Source organism: Dermochelys coriacea, chromosome 6 (genome assembly GCF_009764565.3).
Source record: "Dermochelys coriacea isolate rDerCor1 chromosome 6, rDerCor1.pri.v4, whole genome shotgun sequence".
In the NCBI taxonomy this organism is placed as follows: Eukaryota; Metazoa; Chordata; order Testudines; family Dermochelyidae; genus Dermochelys; species Dermochelys coriacea.
The window spans coordinates 63,142,887-63,166,668 of record NC_050073.1 but is presented as its reverse complement, the minus strand read 5'-3'; the positions used below and the strand labels follow the sequence as shown (position 1 = coordinate 63,166,668).

Genomic DNA, 23,782 nt, shown 5'->3' with positions numbered 1-23,782 from the left:
GAAAGTCCTGGTGCACTGATTGCAGTTCAGAAACAGTGACTCTGTTCAGAAGGCCTGATCATTGAAATAAATGGAAGGATTCTCTGGACTTCAATGGGCTTTGGATCAGGCCAAAACTGAGGTTGTCTTGGAAGAGAAAAATGCATCTAACTTCACTCTGGGCCTGACTCTGCACCCTTTAAAGCCAATGGCAGAACTCCACTTGGCATCACTTGTGCTGGATGGGGACCCGGTAGAGCAGTGGTTTTCAAACTTTTTTAGCAGAGCCCCTCCCCCCATTTTGAGTTTCAATTTTTGGTTGTGCCCCCTTCCCCAATACCTGCTCTTCCTGCCTTGGGTTTTCAGGGTGGGGGAAGCTGTGTGAGACGGTCTCTGGGGGTGGAGCTAGCACTGGGCACAGAGGCATTGACACTGACCCACAGGCTAGGTGGCCCATTTAGGTGAGACAGAGGGTGGAGGTGATGCTCCCTTCCCAAGCTCCCCCTGCATGGGACTGGCCCAAGCCCCCTGGCATCGCTGCCCCTCTGCCCCCCTGAACATTCTTCTGCGCACACACACACACACACACACACACACACACACACACACACACACACCCATTTTGAAAACCTCTTTGTTAGAGGGGTTTTGCATCTTTCAACACAGGGTTTTCATTGGAACGCCAAAGCAGCCAACCAAGCAACTCCAACTCTCTCTTCAGACACAGGCTCTAAGGACTCCCAGCATTAGGAGTCAGTCATTCCCCTGAGTCTCTAGGTCAGTGATTTTCAACCTATTTACCCTTGTGGGCCACACATGCAGCTCTCTATGTGTTATGAGGGACTGCATCCACACAATATATACACTACCTGTACTGCTCTGAGGACATCACATGGGCTGCAGCTGTGAGCTGATTGGGCTGCGGGTTGAGCACCAGTGCTCTAGGGGCTTGCTCTGTTGATCAAAAAGTGACACTGATTCCGTCAAAAGCAAAGAACATTATATTTTACAGGACAGCTAATCATTTGGGAAAAACACACACACCCAACAGCTGCACACTGGCTATGAGAGGTGATGATTTGATGTTGGTGGTTTCAAAATTAGTTTTCCCTTTCAATTTCCCCTCTCCGCCTGCCCTTTGGCCCTCGCTGTGTGTTTGAGTTTGCTGCAAAAGAATAATAAAGAGAAGTTTTGAAGGATAAAAGGAAGCCGATCATAGCACAGTTGATGGGAAGAAAGATCCTCCTGGAACCACTCCAGCTATTCTGTTTAAGCTCTGAGGCTGTTTTCTCTAACCAGCCTCTCCCACGCACACTCCCACCTTCTATCCCTCCCGCTATTCACTGGATGGTCAAAAGTCACCTGTTCTTAGCTACATTCAGCACTGAACATCCACTGCAGTGCTGGTGACAAGACAGCCATATGACAGAGATAGTGAAAGCAAAACAGCCTCCTGACAGTACTTTTCCCCCTCCCCTCCTCCTCCATTTTCTTCGTCTAATTCCTGGTCCATTAATACACAGTTACTGAGATTCAATAAATGTAAATATGGTGTCAAAACATAGCTCTTCAGTTAAAAAGTCAACCAAGATTTAATTCTAACACACCAAACACTCCAAATCATCATGAGCTGACTACACTTCAATAGAAATTTAGACAGAAATCCCAGCAAGTTTTACATTTCAGCTTGGAATGGGAAAAGGACAAGAATGACTGTAATAACATTAATAACCTCTGGCCTGTCATGCCTTTAGTAGCCAGTGCTTGGAACCGTGAGGCTGAGTTAATGCCACCTCTGCAAGTGTCTTTTAGTCGGGCAGTAAGAAAGTTTATACCTCAAGTGAAAGCCTGACTGTATTGAAGTCTAATGCTAGCGCAGAAATGTCCTGCATATACTGCAACAAAGTGGAGTAATGAGAAGACAATCTCTCTCTTGCTCTCCTCTATGCAGTCACATAGTCCAGTCCCCTCCAGCAGACTCAAGGTGGGTCCAGTTCCTTTCCCCCAACTCTGTCCTTGTGTGAACTCCATGGCAGATGTGATGGTGCCATGCTCAGGTTTTGCTGGTCACCACTACAACTACAATTTAGATCTCTATGATCCAGGATAGGGGTCAGGGATCTTCTCCCAGCATGATGAAATGTGCAATCATTACTAAGGGGCATAGGATAGAATCCAAGCTGCACTTCTCTTGCCTTTCAGTGATCTCACCCCCACAAATTGGTGACTTTTTTTTTTTTCTAGCCTGTCCCTTTGATCTGGGGAAGATGTAGTCCAGTTCAGTCCAGTGATTTCTGGTTTCAGTGGTAGAAGGTTTAGGTTTGGTCTTGGGTCTGCTTGGGAAATCTCATGCGTCTCCTTCGTATTGCTTCACAGCTGCCTGTTGAGCTTCTGTGCTTGTCGTTCCTTTGCCTCAAAGGCAAACTTTGTATCCTGAAGCTGGGCAATGGTCTCCTTGGCTTCCTTCAGATCCTGGCAGATGCGCTCATACTTCTGCATCAGATCCTTGTTTTCCCGGCGCAGCTCCTGCACCACCTGGTTCACCTCCTCTGTCTGCTTAGTGCAGTGGATCTTCAACTGCTCCACCTCGGACAGCATGATCTCCATGTTTTTTACTAGCGACTCCAGTTTCTCCTTCGACATCGTGCCTGGTATGGTTTCGTTCAACTGGCCTATCCTGAAACCGAAGGGGCCAAAGACAGGTACCCTGAGTAACGTGCACCAGGAAGCCTGGCACTTGCACTCCTACTGTCTCTTTTTATGCTCTCCTCTGCTCATCCTCCCCATTTCCCTTCCCCAAAGCATCTCTAATCTTCTTTGCTATGTTAATCTACTTATTTTCACTGCACTGTAGAAATCTGCTAAAGGGCTAACAACAGTAACATATGCGCTGTGTAGCAAAAGGCCCAACAACACTCCCTCTATGCAGCCTCTCAGACTCACCCATCACTCACCATGGAGATTCACACAGGTGCTCTCTGCAGTGCTCATCGCTCACATAGAGTAACTGCACTTATTGCTCAGCTAAGCCTCCTGTAAGCCAGCATCCTCCTCAGCTCCTGCTAAGAGCATGGCCTGCCTCACCCATTATAGCTTCCACTGGCAGAAGTTGGTCCAGAAAAAGGTATTACCTTATCTTTCTCTTGTCTCTCATATCCTGGGGCCAACATGGCTACAACAACCCTGCAAACAGACACCAGTGTCAATCAGGAGTAGCTCCAATGAAGTGGTATAAAACACGTGTAGGCAAGAGGAGATTCAAGCTATTTCTGCTCTGGATAAGGGGGAACTAGTGAATCAAGTTTAAACTTCTCACTCTTGCACAAAATACCCTACTCAGCTCCACACTATCCTGAAGTTTAAACCCAATCTCCTACTGTTCTCCCTCCCTCCACCAGCTATCTCAGCTTTGCCAATGATACCAGCCACACAAGTGACACAAAAATGATCTAACTATATACCGCCCAGATTCCCCTGGGCAATGGACTGATGCCATCAGCCACTGGAGCCTGTGAGCGCTTTGCCCACTCTTTGGTCATGTGGGTGGGTGATGGGTATTTCCCTGGAAATTCCGTTAATTTAATAATAAACTTGCCCAGATAATAAGGATCATTCATTTGCTTGTGATCCAGTGCAATAACATTAACCCTGAGAAACTCATTCAGCTAAAACAGGGATGTCGCATACAATTCCACAGGAAGGAAACTCAATGTAGGTTAGTACTGGCCAAAGTCTACACAGAAACTGGGAGACAGGCTCAAAGATACCTTTTGCAAGGTAAGGACAAAAAGTAGCCCTTCATATTACTCCAGTCCATGCCTACACACACTCTTTCTATTCACACGTGTTCTATATACACAGACATGTACAATCCCACTCACCCAACAGAGCACATGTACAGAGACAGAGACACTGACACTGTTTCCATCAGACCCACCCCCAGCCTAGTTATGCTCTGGTACACAACTCTTTGTATTGCATTTTATTTTGAATGCTTAGTGACAACTGGTCCGCTTAAGTGGGAGTCTTAAGTGGCCTCTGTGGCGCTACCGTTTGTGTTAAATGCCAGTCTGACTTAGAAAGAGACAGCCATGTGCACACCTTGCTCCCAGAGAGACCTTCTCTCTCCATCCATTGGCCTCAGATCAGGACATTCTCTCTCTGATCTTGAGAAGTTTTAGGTGCCCATTCTAGAGCCATCCCCCTCCCCCGAGCTCTGACTATGCAGAGACAATAAATCTCCCTCACACAGGGAGTGGCTCCTCTCCTCCCATGCCAGCTTAAGCTGAAGGCAGCGATGGAATCATGCAGGGCCTGACAGTGTTCAGTATTGGTATTTCAAGCCAGAGCCTTGGAACTTATCACGATGGGAGGTTAAAGGGGCCAGAGTCATACAAGAAACTAGCACTGGCAGGTGGACCAGAGCACTTTGCAAAGGCTAGAGGGAAAACTATGTGCAAAAGGGAAGGAGGGTAGGGGGAGTATAAACATAATTAAAATATATGTCCTAAAGTCCTTGTAGAAACATTTGCACTGGCTTTCAGCCCAGACCCCACGTGACATGCATGGTAATGGAATAGGCTGGAACATGTAACAGCATTACAAAACTGCAGGTCTTCATTAGTGAGGAACCATCCCTGCCAGCACTGAGACGTACACATGGCAGCCCTACGCAATTTAATGCGGATAGAATTACAACACCAATTCCCAGAGAAGGCAGTAGAGGGGTAATTTAGTTGGACTTTAGTACAGCATGTGACATGCTCTCTCTCACAATCTTACTCTCAAAACTCATTCAAACTGACTTGGATACAGACACTGGTTGTGGGAACTGAAAACTTCCTGAAAGACCATGGTAACATTAAATTGAAGTAAGAGTGTGTTGTGTGTGCGTGCGCACACGCACACGCGCGTGTGTGTTTCTAGTGGAGAAAAGCAAGAATCACTTCGAGCTCTGGTGTTATTCCGTGTTTTTACTGATGATCTGGAAGAAAAAGTGAACTGTGTGTTCATGAAATTCACAGGTGATACCAAATTGGTAAGGAACTGCAAATACCCTTGAGGGTAGAGAAATAATGCAATGGGACTTTGGGCATGACTTCAGTAGGCATTGGACTGGGCCCTTAGAGAGGAATTGGAGACATGGACAAAAAACAACAAAACGAGATTTTTCTCAGAAAAATGCAGGCTAATGTATCTGGGGGAAAATAATTCAAACCACAACTATTGAGTAGGGGAGAGAACAGACTAGCAGCAGTGCAGAAAAAAGATGTGGGGGAATGGTATGGGAAAGAACAACTTCAACAGGAGTTTGGGATTCAGTATGGCAGAGGAAAATAATTAAGCAGTGCTGAGCTGCATCACTTAAAGGCTTTATGTCATGAATCAGCAAGGTTAATATCATTCCTTTTAAAGCTCTTGTACAGCGATTCTCAAACCGTGGGTCAGGACCCCAAAGTGGGTCACAACCCCATTTTAATGGGGTCACCAGGACTGGCTTAGAATTGCTGGGACCCAGGGCCAAAGCCTGAGCCCCACTGCCTGGGATCAAAGGCCGAGGGCTTCAGCCCAGGGCATTGGGGCTTAGGTTACAGACTCTCTCCCAAGGGCTGAAGCCCTTGGGCTTTAGCTTTGGGCCTCCCTACCCCAGGGTGGTGGGGCTTGGGCTGGCTCAGGCTTGGGTCCCCCCTCCTGGGGTCATGTAGTAATTTTTGTTTTCAGAAGGGGGTTGTGGTGCCGTTAAGTTTGAGAACCCCTGCTCTAGTACAACCGCTCCAGGGACCCGGTGTTTAGTTCTAGGCATCTCACTATCTGAAGGGGACTGACAAATTGGAGGATGTTCAGAGAAGAGCAACATAAATGATCAGTGGGCTGCAGGGATTGGTTGATGAGGAAAGGTTAACAATTGCATGGTCCAAGGAATTTTTGGGACTGTTTTTCAGTTGTGCCTAATCCCCAAGTGCTCTGGGAAGATGACTGGTATAAAAAAAGTGCTTCCATCGCATTATTAAGGAAGGGGCTGGCGTACAACCAGTGGCTGCTAGTCTAGTCACATCAAGGTCATACTAAATCAGAAGTCTTGAGTTAAGCCACTCATTGGCTGCTCTAGACACACTATACCCAAAGACCCCAACTCCTAAATGACCACCAAACCCCGCCACACAGGAGAGTGCACATTTGAGAAAGAGATGCCAACAGATGGGCAGCACTAGTGCTACGGATAGGAGAGGCAGGAGCAGGAGAGCAAGAAAATTACAGGGAATAGCATAGGCTGAGGGAAGGGGCTTCTTGGGGTTTTCCATACTGATTGGGAACTGCCACTACTAGCTGCAGCAGTACACTCGACCATACTACCTTTTCAGCCCAAGAGGCAAAAGAGAGAGGAGGGGGATCACCAAGAAGGGCACCTGAGACACAAATGATTCCAAGGCACAAGCTCACCTAACGCGTACCTATGTGTCAAGCTGAGGTGTGCTTGGAAGAGGGTGACACAAAAGCCTTTCATCTCCCATTACAGCAACTGTACCCTGGGCATTTTAGTTTCTGGGCTCTTCCAAAAGGGCACAGGAGACACCCCTGGGATAAGTCAATGTGTTCCCTCACGCTGCCTCCAAGCATTCCTCCACACTGCAGGGAGCACAACTTGAGAATAGACATTTAAATTTGCAACCAACCAACCAAGCCCATTAGTGACAGTGGATGTTAAAGCCAAACACAACCCAACCCAAACACATAAAACCTGGGAAATATAGAGTAAAGCCATATATCACACACATCACCTTCTCACTCATACACTCACCCCCCTTATCTACCACACAAAACAACAGTAATCAACCACAGTCACCAAGGTGACACCCATACAACCTTAATTCTTAAGAGTAGCAGCACTGTATTCCACAGTCAGGATCCTTATGAGTGGTTTATGCCTTCCACTTCCTTCCAGTTGGATTTTTTTATATGTAACCCTTCTGTCAGGTGTCGTCAGAAGCAAAAACATGCCAGGTACAGTTTTCTAGGCGTTCCTATTGAAAATTTAAACACCAGATTGAGCTCCCGCCAAAAACCTGGGAAGCTACATTACCTCCCCTGGGTCTCCATGACAGGCAATACTTCCCAATATGCAAGCATTGAGTCCAGGGGTTTAACACAAAAATCTTTTTATATAGGGGTGGAGAAAAGGAGAGACAGAATGAACTTGGGAAAGCCAGCTATTAACAAATCAACCATGTTCTGCAGGGTGTCTGAGCAACAGTCTTAACCTCAGACCTCCTCTCACAGCTGAGTGTGGCAAACACCTTCTAACCCAGTGGCTCTCAACCTTTCCAGACTACCGTACCCCTTTCAGGAGTCTGATTTGTCTTGCATACCCCCAAGTTTCACCTCACCTAAAAACTACTTGCTTACAAAAATCAGACATAAAAATACAAGCGTCTTAGCACACTATGACTGAAAAATTGCATACTGTCTCATTTTTATTATCTCATAATTATAAAATAAATCAATTACAATATAAATATTATACTTACATTTCAGCGTATAGTATATAGAGCAGTATAAACAAGTCATTGTCTGTATGAAATTTTAGTTTGTGCTGACTTTGCTAGTGCTTTTTATGTAGCTTGTTGTAAAACTAGACAAATATCTAGATGAGTTGATGTACCCCCTGGAAGACCTCTGGTTGAGAACCACCATTCTAGCCACTTCCCTCCTTCTCCCCACTCCCTCACTCACAGTTTGTTGTCCAGGATAGGCAGAATCAAAAATTTAGGCAGGTCCTTCTCCAGCCCCTAAGGGAAGTATTGTCAGTGCAGCACCAAGAACTCTACTACCTGACCCAGCTGAAGTGATTTCAGCTTTGATTGCCAGACAGGGAGGCCCACACCTGAATCTCTTAGCTAAACTGTGGCACTGTCTGGCTTCAGGCCAAGCCACCTCAGTGCTGTTACCTATCTCAGCACTGCCTCTGCACTGTCTGCTGCCTCAGCTTGCCCCCTTGAAGCTACCTCAGCCCAGCTCTGTATGCTGCCTCAACTCGCTGCTGATTTACAGAAGGAGCTATGGTGTATAAAAGTGGTTCTCACCCAGGAGTCTGGGGCCCCCTGGGGGGCCTTGAGCAGGTTTCAGGGGGTCCACCAAGCAGGGCTGGCATTAGACTTGCTGGGGCCCAGGGCAGAAAGCTGAAACCCCACCACCTGGGGCTGAAGCCAAAGCCTGAACTTAGTTTTGCAAGGCCCCTGTGGTGTGGGGCCCCGACCAACTGCCCCGTTTGCTACCCCCTAACCCTGGCCCATGGTTTTATATACAGAAAAAAAACTTGTTGTGGCACAGGTGGGCTGTGGAGTTTTTATAGCATGCTGAGGGGGCCTCAATAAGAAAAAGGTTGAGACCCCTGGTGTATAAGACCCTTTACAGAGTCCTTACCACCAGTCAGGCACTCCCCTCTTCCCTCCTTTTCACCCTGTCCAGCCTCCCTTACCAAAAACTCTTCCTGACTGCATTCTTGGACATGGCAACCCCTTACCCCAGGCACATTTAGTGCTGTTCTTTCATTTCCCAACAGGGATAATAGCATTTTATTGCACCCCAAGCTCAAAACTTAACTGAATTTTAATGAAAATGCCCCAAAGTGCTAGGTCCCTTCAGTTGTTTCCCTTCCCCCCGCCATGGAGCCTTTGCCCATCTGGAGTTCTCAGGCAACTCTGGGTCATTCTTCTCCCTGTTCACCAACAGGTGTCAGTAATGAGCTCCAAGTTCTCCAGAGCTTCAGGCCTTGGGGCTTACATACATATTGCTAATGCACTCATCATATTGGGAGCCAGAATACCATGTTAGATGGATTATTGGGCCACTGCAAGATGACAATGCCTGGGTCCTTGCATACACTATCATCACTTCTAAGTATAATAGAGAGTGGCTGATTTCCCATATCACTACATATGTATGTTTGCCTTCATACTTTTCAATCTCATGGAATTCAAGGTAGCCTTTGAAGGTTCAGCTGCATGTATAGCTACATATTTTATTTATTTTGAATTAAAACCCCACACCGAAGGGTTCTCATCCATAGCCCTGGCCACACCGACTTACATTAGAAAACACAGTATTTGAGAATTTTACAAAATAAATCAGAAAATCATTGAAAGCAGCAGCACTTCTTTCCCTCCGTGCTTCATCTAATCACCAGTCAGAAGATCAATACTTTACAGAACTGGTTCTATATCAGATGGCCAGGCAAAGAAAAAATTGTTGACATTTGAGATCTTTCAAGTGCACTTAATGGATTTGTCTCAAAATTAGCATGTTAGGGAAAACCAATATTGAATAGCGGAAATCAGTTCTAAAAGTGACCACAATTACATTAACTCCCTCCTGGGCATTGATAGGTCCTTTGAAAAATAAAAACAAATGCCTTAAACCCATCCTATTAACACATGGAGAAGATGACAAAGTCTCAAGTTATTAATAAAGATCTAGATACAAGGTCACCCAGACGTCAAGCTGAGAGAGAAGAATAGCTGTGACCTACACATTTCTGAATTCTTGCCTGACTGAGAATAAAACAGATTGAAGAGTTTTGTAATATCACCTTCCTTGCAAATAAAATGAGATATTCCATGAGGTTATGCCTTATTTATATAAGGCTTCAAAGCATGAGGAAAAACAAAAACCGCCCATTCACCATCACTCCCGTGACAGAGAGTGCTGTAAGAGATTTCAGTCCACTGTACAGAGGTGGACAACACTGAAAATATTCACACACACACACACACCCCCCATGCATTTCACTTTCTGGGCAACACAGTGCCAGGCAATGGTGGGGGTAGGATGTGTTCCTGCATAAATTATGGTAGCTGAGTATGGGAGGGAAGGGGGTACAATGGTACCTTCTTGGACGTATAAGGGGAGGCAGTTAGGTAGAAGGGTGAGTGCAGGAGGATGTCTGCTATGGGGGGGCAGCGGGGTGTCCAGCATCTGGAACCAAGTGGGAATGTCTGAGGGAGCTTGCAGCCATTGTGGTTGGAATTAATAATAATATTTATTTGAAAAATCAGCAAACACCAGCTTATTAAATCCAAAGGCCAAATGGTATTTTATGCAGCTGCCTTAAACATGTCTAACAGCCTAAAAATAAACACTCACTACACCCAATACAGTAAAAGTATTCTCAAGCATGTGTTCAGTATACTTACGAATAGACCAGACCTAGGGATAACCATCTCATTTTGGCATATTCCAGCATGATTAGGTAGAGTCTGACAAAGAACCTTTCAATTCATAACCCTTTAACTAACAATGTCACCACCAGTCAGGGCAGGCTTTAGGTAAAATGGCATCCTGGGCAAACTTGTATTTTGGTGCCCCCCCCATCACCCCTGACCCCTGCTGTCTCCCCACCCTTCCCCCTCAGACTCCCGCTACCTCCTTCGGCCCCCCACCGCCTCTCCTCCCCAGGGTCCTTACCCATCCCCTCACCACTCTCACCTCCCGCAAGCTCCCATTCCATGGCCTCACACCCCAGGCAAACCCCTCTCCTTGCATCTTGGCCATGGTGCCCCAGGCAGTCAACCACTTTAGCTAAAAACCAATTTGAGACAGTTCACCTTTATTTCCATTCTTAATCCAGATAAGATTTACAACCTCCTTTCTTCCCAAGGTTTTTCCTTCCCTGCTTCTTACTGATGAAGAGTTTTTGCACTTGGGTTCACATAGGTCCTAACGTCTGAGATAACACTGGTGTGTGGGTGGGGAAGGGGCATGTTGGTTCATTTTAAGACAGATTTCTTCTGTCTTATTTAAAGCCATCTGCAGTCACCCCTATGTCAGAGGCCTTCTTTTTAGAAATTTCCACTTATCTCATGAAGTTATTTTTTGAGCCAGACATCATCCTTACTTCATTCCACCTGGCCTCTTTACTCATTATTTTCAAGGCCTTCCTTCTACTTGCTAGTCAGGGCCTCTCTTTACAACACACACACATATATATATATATATATATATATATTTCCTTAAGGAAACTTAAGATAAATATAAAAGTAAAGAATTAGAGTTATCCTACAATTGTTGTGCTCCTCACCTTCTCTTCCCACCACCTCCTTTTCTTCTCAGCTGCTGCTTCCCAGCTTGGCCCAAACAGGGAGAGTAGAGGTCCCTAGCAGCCAGCAGCAATTACAGGCCATCTCTAGAGCCTACCTGGATGTGTGACCTTTCAGCCTGACTGCAGCAATGTGTAACAGGACGGCCAAATGCCTAGGTGTGACACAGCCTGTGTGACCCTTGGCAGCCCTCCAGAGCAACACGAGTTTGGTAACCCCATGTTAGATAAATGAGTAATCAGACAAATCACATTTTTCTACAGATCTGCAAGACATCAAACAAATCTTATCAAATAGATGTTTTATGATTAATAAAATATCTGAGACTGATAAAAGCATTTTAGCATTTCATTTTGCAAATCCACTTGGGGAAGAAATAAAAAAAGGGCTGGATGATAACTGATTGACATCACAATAATGTCACAATCCCACTAACAGGGACAGAATGATTGGCTGGTCTAACTCCAGTGTCACAATCTCACCACTTAGTACAGAGTTGTTCAGGGCTACAGAGTAGGAAAGGAGGAAGAGGAAAGATGAGGTAGGTGAAGTTATCTCTGTCATCAGAACCCTATGGAGGAGTGATCAGCTATGGATTTAGTACAGTGGTTCTCAAACTTTTGGACTGGTGACCCTTTTCACATAGCAAGCCTCTGAGTGCAACCCCCTCCCCCAATAAATTAAAAATACTTTCTTATATATTTAACACCATTATAAATGCTGGAGGTAAAGCACGGTTTGGGGTGGAGGCTGATAGCTCATGACCCCCCCCCATGTAATAACCTCACGACCCCTTGAGGGGTCCCAACTCCCAGTTTGAGAACCCCTGATTTAGTATTTGTCAACCAGTGAGCACCACTTTGGAAACAAACTTTACGCAAACCAAATGGTTTTATTTATACAGGTAAAGCATGCATCATGAAAGGGGATCGTCTCAGGCTTCGGAAAACACAAAAATGAAACAAGGTATATAGTAGAATACAGATACAGACATGCATTTAGGGATTAATAACAAGAATTTTAGCTATAAGTTGGGGACGCATCAATTAGAAATAACGGAAGAGGAGAAGGACCTTGGAGTATTGGTTGATCATAGGATGACTATGAGCTGCCAATGTGATATGGCTGTGAAAAAAGCTAATGCGGTTTTGGGATGCATCAGGAGAGGCATTTCCAGTAGGGATAAGGAGGTTTTAGTACCGTTATACAAGGCACTGGTGAGACCTCACCTAGAATACTGTGTGCAATTCTGGTCTCCAATGTTTAAAAAGGATGAATTCAAACTGGAGCAGGTACAGAGAAGGGCTACTAGGATGATCCGAGGAATGGAAAACTTGTCTTATGAAAGGAGACTTAAGGAGCTTGGCTTGTTTAGCCTAACTAAAAGAAGGTTGAGGGGAGATATGATTGCTCTCTATAAATATATCAGAGGGATAAATACAGGAGAGGGAGAGGAATTATTTCAGCTCAGCACCAATGTGGACACAAGAACAAATGGGTATAAACTGGCCACCAGGAAGTTTAGACTTGAAATCAGATGAAGGTTTTTAACCATCAGAGGAGTGAAGTTTTGGAATAGCCTTCCAAGGGAAGCAGTGGGGGCAAAAGATCTATCTGGTTTTAAGATTCTACTCGATAAGTTTATGGAGGAGATGGTATGATGGGATAATGGGATTTTGGTAAGTAATTGATCTTTAAATATTCAGGGTAAATAGGCCAAATCCCCTGAGATGGGATATTAGATGGATGGGATCTGAGTTACTATAGAAAATTCTTTCCTGGGTATCTGGCTGGTGAATCTTGCCCATATGCTCAGGGTTTAGCTGATTGCCATATTTGGGGTCGGGAAGGAATTTTCCTCCAGGGCAGATTGGAGAGGCCCTGGAGGTTTTTCGCCTTCCTCTGTAGTATGGGGCATGGTTGACTTGAGGGAGGCTTCTCTGCTCCTTGAAGTATTTGAACCATGATTTAAGGACTTCAATAGCTCAGACATGGGTGAGGTTTTTCATAGGAGTGGGTGGGTGAGATTCTGTGGCCTGCGCTGTGCAGGAGGTCGGACTAGATGATCAGAATGGTCCCTTCTGACCTTAGTATCTATGAATCTGTGAAAACATATCAGCTTACATGTACAATGCTCAGTGGTTTACCTAACTCCAGTCTTCCAGAGAGACCCAGTGGAACTAACTATAGTGGTCTAGTGATGACTAGAGGCATCAGTTCTTATGCTCAAAACCAGAACCGCCAAATATTACTCATTGGGAGGAAAACTACCTCAATCTTGGATTCATAAATTTAGAGTCATTCCTGGTGGCAATGTAGAATTTTGCTGTGTGTTTCAATGTGACATTTAACCCCCCCACCCATTCAAATTATGACAGCTTTACAGCCATGCTGATCTCCAAATGCAGATTTAGATGGTGTTGCCCCTTGCAGAATTTGAAAAGTTTTCTGCAGGTTTCTCATGACCCTGCAGCCACAAAGTGGTAATCTAAAACAAAACAAACAAACAAGCATGCCCTACTTTGCAGATAGAGAGTACATTTATCCAAATATATTGAGGCACTGCACGAAGAGGTATTTCAAATTCACTTTACAGACTGAGTGTAAGCTCTTGAGGGGAGAGACTATCTTTCTGTACGTCTACCATGCTTTTATGGGTCCCAAATCCCCGATTGGGGTCTACAAGCACTACTGCAATATAAATAAAACAGGGAAACCAAAACACAAAGGATGAAGCAATTTGCTCAAAGATGATTCTATTTTTACCTCTGCCATTGGCAAAAGTAGGTTTCTTTCCTACCTCTAGTTCTCCAATCCCTAGCCCATACTGCCTGCAAAAAGGGGTTAGTACATTCACATAGTCATAGCAGTGGGAGGTCTGTCCTATCACTTTCATTTTGCATCGTTTCCCTAGTGGCATTCTTCCTATTAACCCTTTGTAGAATCCTCACATCAGGAAATCCTCATCAAATGGTATCAGACTGGACAGCAGCTTTAAGACTTATGGGTGCAGTCAGTAATATCTCTTCACACTGTTGTCTCTGTACTGCGCTCTCGTATAACCTGCCTTGAAGATCCCAAAGTAGATAATCAAATGACAGCTTCAGCTCCTCAGGAAGTGAGATTAAAGGATTTATTGCTGCTATGGCAACGGCCAAATTCTACTGTCCTTAAAATAGTTGTGAAGCCATAGCAGATAAGTGGGAGTTAATCTATGACTCACCTACAGGATTCAGTACCAGTTACCCAGAGTCTTGACACTCACTTTATAAAAAGAAACCCTATTATAAAATGTAACACTTTCTTTTTAACATGTATTTTCATCCTGCACTTGGAACTCCCTGTTAATTGATGCTGAGAATAGAAACAGTGGTTGGATCCTTAATTAATTATAGCACTCTGATCACAGCTCTGTAAATAATATTTGGTGAGAGTTTGCCCCAGATATTTTACATTGAGGGACCAGCTCCTGTCTCAGTTCTGTCCTCCACGTGATGCCTGTTTCATGTCCCGAGTTGAGAACAAGTTCCCTTTGTTGAAACTGGATGACACAATAAGGTAGTGAATAAATAACCAAATGTAGTTACAACATAAAGACCAGACACCACCATCTTTGTCAAACCTCCCATTGGCATCTGTGGGTGTTTTGCTGTGGACTGAAGGTAGGGTGTAATCTTACATTTATATCCTGGTGCACTGACCACAATTAAAAAATGGAATTAGGCCCTGTGTGCCAAATAAGTTTGATACCTGTGCAGTGGGCCCTGGTACTTCAGGGGACAACACAGACACTAACTGAGGGAGTTAGGACACTTCTCTTTGGGGCAGATTATTCCATGATGGAGTTGTTTGCAGTGTCCTTTGCAGCATCTGGCATGGACTAGAAGGACCATTGGGCTTATATGGTGTGACAATTTGTATGCATCAATTAGGCTGGAGAAGAAACAGAATTAGCTTGTGCTGTCTTCTGAGTGTTCTCCTTGGTATTCGGCCATCACATCAATGAGCCTGGAACCGTGCTTAGTTGTGGCTAGTGCTAACCAGATCAAAGGGGTAAACAGATTAGTCACTGAAATTTGGATTCAGAATTTCTTCTTCTGACAAGGGGAAGTTCTGTTGAGTAAGATGTTTCCCTTTTCACATAGTTTACAGATGAAAATTGCACTTAAAAAAACCAAGAGTACACAGGAATTATCTATTAATGCCATCTGAAGACAAATTAAAAGCACCACCCAAATGTAAATGCAGTTTTAAAAATAGTAAAGGCCCCAGTTCAGACTTGGTGTAGCCTTACTGAAGGCTAGTATTTATTTATTATAGCACCCACAGTATACCAACTACCTCACAAACAATGAAGAGGGGTGGTCCCCTGCTCTGAGCGGAGGAGTTACGGCCACTTACAGCAGATCAGAATTTGATCCTAAACTTTTGCTAATGAATTCAGTCACCTCTCATGCCTCAGTTGCAATTTCCCAGCAATTCAGAATCTAACAATCTCTATTGCAGGCAGAGCAGCCCTTTCCATGGTAATGGAGGGATGGCAAGATCTCAAACATCAACTCAGAGTAATCTCATGTTACGTAGGCCAGGTGATTACATTAGAAAGGAAGGGAGTAAGAAAAGAGACTCAAAGTGAAGGAGTGGATAAGTTGTTAGCATTTTACTTTGCAAATCCTGAGATTTTAGAATGGTAAAGCAAGTATTCTCAGTTCTGTATTTAAAAAGGATACACATTTCAGCAAAACAATAATTCTTAGAAAGACCCCACAGCCTGAATTAAGTCCAAAGTCTTCATTCTACAGAAGGTGCTGCCTCTCTGAGCACATATACGTAACCTTTAACGATCCCAAGATATCAGACCTTAAAATTGGGACATAATTTAAAACACCCCTGAAATGTTATTAGCTAGAATTTCTCCCTCCCAGGCCTTATGTGGTTGGATTCATGGTGACTATACCAGACTTTATAGGCAGAAGCATATAAAAATAGTACCAATAGTTTGTTTTTTTAAAATGGAATATTTCTTATACGTTAAACAGAATGGAAAATTTACCAATACTTTCCTTTCTGCAGCCCAGTATCTCCTACAATTCTGGACGTCTGAGAAATAGCAAGCCATGAATAGATGTGGGGAGGGTTATGAAACCAAAGTTCTGTAGGAAAGAAATATCCCTTATTTTGGTGAGCTTGCTCAAAAGTTGGTATTTATTTCTGGGCCACTGCCTGCAGCACCTTTAGATCAAAGGAGGCCTCAGCAGAGGATCCACCTCATAGTGCTTGGTTAATGAAGGTGTTAGCTGTAGACCAAGTGGCTGCTGTGAGAACTCCAATGAAACCCATGCAAACAATTTACAGACCAAAATTATGTACTGAATCATTCTTGAACAGCTATATTTGAGAAAGTCTTAAGCTGCTTGTGGACAATTCAACAACAATACAGCTAAAATTCACCACAAATTATTTGCTAAGTTCTGTTCATAATTTGAGCTACATTTTCTATTTTAACAGAGACAGGACAAATCTCAGTAAAGGAAACCTCAGTTTCCACACAACAGTGGTAAAATTGACTTACATTTGCATCACTCAATAGGAATAAAACTGAAATGTTACAGTTTGAGGGGTGTAAGGCTTTTCCCTCACTCTTACAGCTGTGAAATCAGTATTCAGTGTTGTACATTTAGATGGTTTATGAGGTGATTTCTTCCCGAGTGACCTACATAAAAGTTGCCTGATTACAATTATTTTTGCTGCTTAAAACATCCTGAATTTCAACAATTTTATATATCTTATTTCACGCCTTAATTATGTCTCATGTGGGTTCCTATAATTGGTTTTGACAGATTTTCTAAATTAAAATGAAAGGAAGCTTTAAAAATGTGGTTTTATGGGAATCTAGTTTGAAGAAATTATTCCTTTGGGAAATAAGAGGCTTTTAAACATCTCTTTAAAACAAGATTCTTGTTCTTTAAATACTGAAACTAAAATCTGCTGTGTTTAGGCCTCCAACACAAGTTTAATGTTTAATATAATCATACTGAAACCACGACAATCAGCAAAGTTAGGATCCATGCATTCTTTATTTTAATGATTAGACAAAGGAAAATTTGCAATAATCTATCAAAACTCTATCTTATCAAGAATTGGAAAGATGTTTAAAAAACTTATTCACATTCAATTCAGATTATGTACAAACCAGTGTCTGTAAAAAAAAACAGCAAATGCTTGAGTGTAAAATAATCCAATTCTAGTTCATATTCCAGCATTCCCAATGACCAAACTTATGCTGTAAAACAGGATACTACCGTAGTGCAGACATGTTCCACAGTCTTCATTATACTGGTCTCAACAGCATAGCTGTCAAAAACAGTTTCCCCACCCCCTTTTATTTATTTAAAGTTTTTTTGAGAAGTTTCCTAACACTTCTTCATCCGTCCTGAAATTCCATTCAGATGTAGTCCAGGATAATTCTTCCTCGCTGTGGCAATGGCAGAACAGTTGCCATGTACGGTACCAGAGTCCAAACAACAAATGCATGGTCTGCTTTTTGCTCCAAGGAGGTTAGCCATTTTCAGCAGAGTTCAGCCCTTGAGTATTTGGCTTAAAATCAGGATTTGTTCCCAGGACAGTTTGAATATGGTGCTCCACACAAGCACGTAGACCTCCAGACTCACCCTACACTGACTACATCTGAATGCAGATGCACCACAGTCAGAAGGAGCTTCCAGTTATTTATAGTAGCAGCATTCAGTATAGCCATGAAAATAATTCCCTATTTACAAATATCTATTATAACTATCTGCTCTGGACTAAATCTGAAAATAAAAGCAATGAGGAAGAAAACATACGGTATAAATCCAAGCAGACATTTTTAAGCACTCCTACAACTCAATGATGTTTTGGTTTAAGATATTTTGCAGATGAGTAGCCATTAAAAGAGAATAGAAAATTCGAAAAGTAGGAAAACTATCAGAGATGACAGAATTTAGTCTTGAAACCACAACAATTATTGGTTAATCAAATGTGATAGACATGTTTGGAACACAGAGGAGAAAGATCCACAGCTACTGGGATAACACAATAAAAGCTAAGAGCTTCTGCAGACTAAGGTGTTGTCAATAGTGTTCTAATTTAGGAATCAATAACTCCCTCAAAGAGCTATAAAATATACCAGAAGTCTCTGGATTATACAAAGTAGACCAGATTGAAATAATCCAACAACAAATTAGATTTGTATTTTTATGCAAGGCTAGAAGAGAAATTATGACAGGACTTAACTTCATACTTGTGCATTAAACTCCCAAGAAATGCAGAATGAACACTATTCTTAATTAACTATTCTGGACCAAGTACTGAAGTGGTCTAGCATCACAAGATCGTATTCAGCACATGTGCTACCGTACTTCAGTGTAAAAGGGCAAATCCAAGAAAGAGTTTCAATCTTACTTTTGCATCTCCTGGCTTTAGCAAGTGTACTCAAGGCTTAATGTTATTATATTGGTGTATAATCTCCACGACAACCTTCTGTAACATAGCTAGAAGTTAAAACTCCAGGATGGCAGAATTTTAGGTAGTGGAAGACTGGCAATTTAAATGTTTTGAAGATTCTGAGTTGTTCTTTAAGGGCCAGATCCAACACTCACTGAAGTAAATGGAAAGGTTCCTATTTACTTCAACAGGCATTAGATTGGGCCTTAAGGGAGTCAGAGTTCCAGCAGTGACTATTTAAAACAAAAGATAACCTCTGCATTTTACTAATAACTCTGAAACTAATAACTCTGTTAACTGAGACTTGGCTCAGATGTACAAACTGATGATAGCGATACCAACTTTTGGCAATCCTTTTCTATATAAACGACAAGCAACAGTTAGAATGCCCAACAAAAAAAACAGCTGAATTTTTCAGAGATTAATGCTGATGAAAGGATCAACTAACAACAGTAAAGAACACTCAAACTGCAGAAAACTGTGTATTAAAAATCCCATTTAAATGAAGTTCCACTCAAGTAATATCTGGGACAGTGAACTAGTCCTTACAATTACACAGCCAGTTCTGACCTAGACAGCCAGAATGAGGTACCAAGATGTGGTTACTTTATTAATGCTATCCATAATGAATTCAACAGGCAAATGCAGCCACTACCTAGAATGCAAATACTTTCAGATTAGAAGTGTATGCGCACCTTATTTGATGCAACTGCCCTGATTTGCAGATGCCAACATTCTGTGGCTAGTAGAGGTCACACTGATCAATATACAGAACTTCCCAGGACATTAAAGATGAGGCAGTTAAAGAAAGCAAAGCGTTCTTGGTATGTAACACAAATGCAAACACCTCACCATATTACCCAGTACTCAAACAACTTGAGAATGTGCATGAAGTTTCAGTCCCACTACTACTCCATGTTTTCTGAAGTTGAGCTCTTTCTGGAGGGGAAAAAGTTTGCTTCAGAGGCTCTGTTTATACTGTTTTTGTCCATTAGGTGTTTAGAAAGGACTCCCAATATTAAACTTATGTAAGCTGTAATGCCATCAACAGTCAAACCTTTCCATTCACTCTATGCTTCATTGAGCTCAGCTGCACCAAAACCAGACTCTTCACTTGCACAAAAAGTTTTTCTCCAATCTCATCCTCCCAAAAATGTCCTATTCTAAAAAAATTCACCAAACACCAAATCATGTTAGTTTTAAATAAACAACAACAACAAAACAAATTAACGTGGGGTTATTAAGTTTAGTTTCAATTTTTCACTTTGTATAAAGGCTAACACCACATGGGCCTCCTTTCAGCTGTTCTGGGACTCTTCTCCCTCAAGCTTCTCCAGGTTTTGCCAATCTCTTATTCCATCACGCCTTATTATAACTGGGAAAAAAACGCCATACTTTTTATTCCCAGGCAACACTAAGTGATGGCTCACTTGACTAATGAATATTCATTTATCAATACACTATATAAAATAAAATCACTCAGCGTTAGGTGTTAGTCTGAAATAAGCTTGAGCAGCTGACACTAAAGCTTAACAGAGAACAGAGAAGTCAACTGAATGTTACTTAGGAAAAACATGGCCCTTCATTTTAATTTGCTGTAATCCAGAGCCTTTCAACTATATGTTTTTGGAGAGAAAGGTTTGAAGGAAACAGCAGAATGCTACTAAAAATAACCCTCCATTTCTCTACACCTGACAATAGAAGGTTAAAATCCTGGAATGCTTTGGACGGAGATGCTGCTGCAAATGTCTGCCTATTTTATATGCCCAAAGATCCAGTGGCGGAGAACGGGAACTTAGAGCAATGTAGTCCAGTGTGGCAAATTGCCATTTAAAGGCAGAGTTTGAATTGATGTTATTCTAGCAAAGATTAGCAAAACGACAAAAATAAATCCAGAAATTGTCATGTAATTTTAGTAAAGAAAATTTTAGAGTATTAGTCCTCCAACCTTTTACAAGGATCCATGTTAGGGCCTCATAATTGACTTGTTTCAAACTATTCAGTCCAATCCTTGGTAGCTACATAAGAAATTGGCGGCAGTAGTACAGGATGCACGCTCTGTGCTTGAGAATGCGAAGTGTCAGTAAATTTGAGTACAGGCTCTTGTTCCAGTGTGAAAATAAGCTTTTAGATTTATCAAAACCAAGCACACTTAGGCACAGAGGCTATTAAGGGGTGGAACTCTCTTTAGGAGAGACTATTCTTTCTCCTTCGGTCCCATTGCTGCAATACCTGGCCCTTTCCTAATGACCCAAAGTGGGGTCAGGACTCAACTGGTGAAAAACATTGCTTTAAAGATTTATATTGGATTGACTCTCTTCAAATGGTTTACATGTCAAATCAAACAACTTTGCTAACTTCTTTTGTTTAATCTCATGGCAGTCCTGAGTGCCTTCAGCGTTGGGAAAATATCAACCTGTACCCAGGGCTCACGCTGCTGGTAGAAGCATTAGCAACTTTTACACAGGTGGTCCTTTTTACATGTTTACAATTCAGAGATTGCTTATGACATAATGGCATCCAAGTTAGTCCATCAATTGAGAAAAACCCTCTTTACACAGAAGAATCATACGCTACCTAGTGCAGTAGCTCAGGAAAACATGGGAGGAAGTTGCAATGATTCAGGCCAGAAATCTTGGGCATTGAACTTCACTGTCATGTGAGGACCAAGTAAAAAAATCCCTTTTTCCTCCCAGATTTTCTAGAGTCAATATAAATGTCCGTAGAATATCAACTTCAAGTGTGCTAGATATAAAACTGATGGAATGCTAGCTGGTCCATAAAGGGCTGCACCAAGTTATCTGTGGCAAAGTAGAAAACGAGCCCAAAGGTTATGGAGATTGGAAGAGCTGGTAAAGCCTTCTTAAAGATGGCAAGAAGCAGTAGAGTAAGGCACAGACCCTGGAAAGAAGGACAAGGAGACATTACATGGTAAAACTCATGACAGCAAAAATATGCATTACAGAACACATCAAGGGCTGACAAAAGGTTTGGTAAATTACATTTTTTTTGCTTTTCCACACTGAGTGCTATTAATGTCAGGATTAACACTTACTACGCAAAGTAACTCACTAATGAGCCACTCAGTAAAGCACTGAAGCATATATTTAAAATCTCACTGAAATCAATAGGACATAAACATGAACTTAAGTGCTGTGCTGAATTGAAGCTTAAGTGACTGATCCTGTTCCAACTGAAATCCACAGCAAAACTTGAAGTTTAGGTCCATGATGGTAAGATCAGGCACTGAATAACCAATATGCAAAATCCCAAAGGAAAATATACAACAGCAGCCCCCTTGGTCACTGAAGAATGCACTGAATCATCACCACCACCACCACATTACATTATACTCACAATTAGTATAGCTACAAAACAGGCTAAAGTTGTGTTCCAGTCTCCACTTGCTGTTGCTGAGGCCTTGCCAACCAGAACACTGTAGAAAATGAAATCTCCTAAACCAAGCTTTACTCCCCCTGCAATGGTAAAAATACGGAAGCGTTACATAAAGACACAAAACAACTCCCACAGCAAATGACTTCCATTGCACGTATCTGACAGAATAATCCAAGGAATCCAAAAGAAATTAGCAGATTCTTCTTGACCCTCCTGCTGCAGAGCTGTTCCAGTCTCCAATACACATGAATATATGTCATGTCACAATTTGCCATTACACTTCATTGTATCAAGTTATAAACAGACTAAATGTCACAAATCAAACACAAGAGACTTTTTTTTAATGCATACCCCCATTTTAAAATTAAGTTAGCAAGGACTCAAAATGGGAGGCTGGGAATCAATGAGAAGTAGAATTTTTTCAGAAGCTGTTTTAAAGCAGCAAGGGAAGCAGCACTTATCTGCATGACTCCCTCTTCCAGATAAACACGGACATCAGAAAATGGAATTTAAAAGGGAAAAATGAATAGAATACTCAAGCATAAAATGTTCTGGGAAAAAAAAGGATAGCCAAACCGCAGTTCATAGAGTTCTACAATGTAGCTTGTAGCTGATTTCATCTTTCGTACAGAGGTGTGGCTAGGTCCCAACAGAGTACTCCATTTTGACACAAACGGGTCATTTCTAACATCTCTAGAGTAAAAAGGAGGACCTCTGCCCATTTGCTCCACTTTATGCAAACCAGAGGACGTCTTCAGACTCCTAATAATTGCCAATGCAACTCTGAATTGAGCAAGTTTGGATGTTCCTGTTATATTTGTTATAGATCTAAGCCACTTTCAGTTGTTTCATTTTACAGCAACATTTTGCCAAAAGACTATTCCTATTACTCGGCCTAGTGGGTGGATGAGTCACTTGTCATTTTGGAGTTTCCACTTGCATATCTTCCAGCTTACATATTACCAACAGCCAGCAACACATTCCAGTGACCTCGTGTCTCCTACAGAATCCTTATTCTGATAGCTCTGAAAGGCTCTTTGTGTAATTATGATGCATCTTTCAGATTAAATGGATGTTTGAGGTTCTGCAGTACATGGATCGTTCAAAAATGCATGAGCCAATGTGCTCGTTTTTATTGTAATTACCACCTCAGCAGGGACTTTAGTAGCATAATATCCAATTAACAGCATTTCTGTAAAACAGAAGTAAAGAAGATTTCCTGTATATTTGTTCCACTACATAAGGCTCAGACAGCGCCATAGCTTTTTCACAGCTGTCAAACACCCTGATAGTGGGCGAGATCCAGCCCCTTGGATACTCTCATCTAGCCCACAGCTCCCTTTCTCACAACAGTGCAATCCAGCTCTAGTCTCGCTCTGCAGGAACCAAGGGAGAGCTGGCGATTGAGTGGGCACCTGCTGAAGAGGAAGAGCCGAGGAGTGAGCTTATGCCTGATTGGCCATATGCAAGGAAGCCCCAGCCCCTTCCACCTCACCTCAGCATTCCTCCTCCTGCTATGGCAGCTGCCTCTGCATCTTCTGCCACCAGGACTGAGCCCTGTTGCTTCTGAACTTCCCTTATCCCTCACATTGTTTCTGTTCATCCTGGCCTAGTGGGAAAGGGCCCCAGAGCTCTGCTACCCCAGATGAGGCACAGAAATCTAGGACTCCTCTTCTCCACAGCAGCTGCTCTCTCCTTCTCTCTTCTCCCAGTCTTTGTCCCCTTCTTCCCTCTCCCTCTCTGTCCCCTTCTTCCCTCGCTCTCTCCTCATCTTTCCGTCAGGGTTCCTGATAACCCCATCAAGCCCTGCAGCACCAGGTTTATCGGAG

The 23,782-nt window shown here is 42.7% G+C and overlaps 1 protein-coding gene and 1 long non-coding RNA gene across 6 annotated transcripts in view; both read right to left on the bottom strand.

Annotated features, from left to right (window-relative positions):
* Nucleotides 1-3,109: 3,109 nt before the first annotated feature.
* On the bottom strand, nt 3,110-7,809 carry LOC122460499. The gene is made up of 3 exons (XR_006281827.1): nt 7,711-7,809; nt 6,844-7,001; nt 3,110-3,162 (listed from the first exon to the last, which is right to left on the bottom strand). It is a non-coding gene; the product is annotated as an uncharacterized LOC122460499 (long non-coding RNA).
* A 9,321-nt stretch (nt 7,810-17,130) lies between these two features.
* Nucleotides 17,131-23,782, bottom strand: part of PSEN1 (presenilin 1) — a 56,862-nt gene continuing 50,210 nt past the window's right edge. For all 5 annotated transcript variants that reach the window (XM_038405661.2, XM_038405660.2, XM_043516817.1 and 2 more), the window contains exons 10-11: nt 21,915-22,033; nt 17,131-21,458 (exon numbers count right to left, since the gene is read on the bottom strand). In XM_038405661.2, coding sequence (XP_038261589.1) covers nt 21,303-21,458; nt 21,915-22,033 — 275 coding nt within the window. In that variant the 3' untranslated portion in view covers nt 17,131-21,302. The remainder of the gene's footprint in view (nt 21,459-21,914; nt 22,034-23,782) is intronic.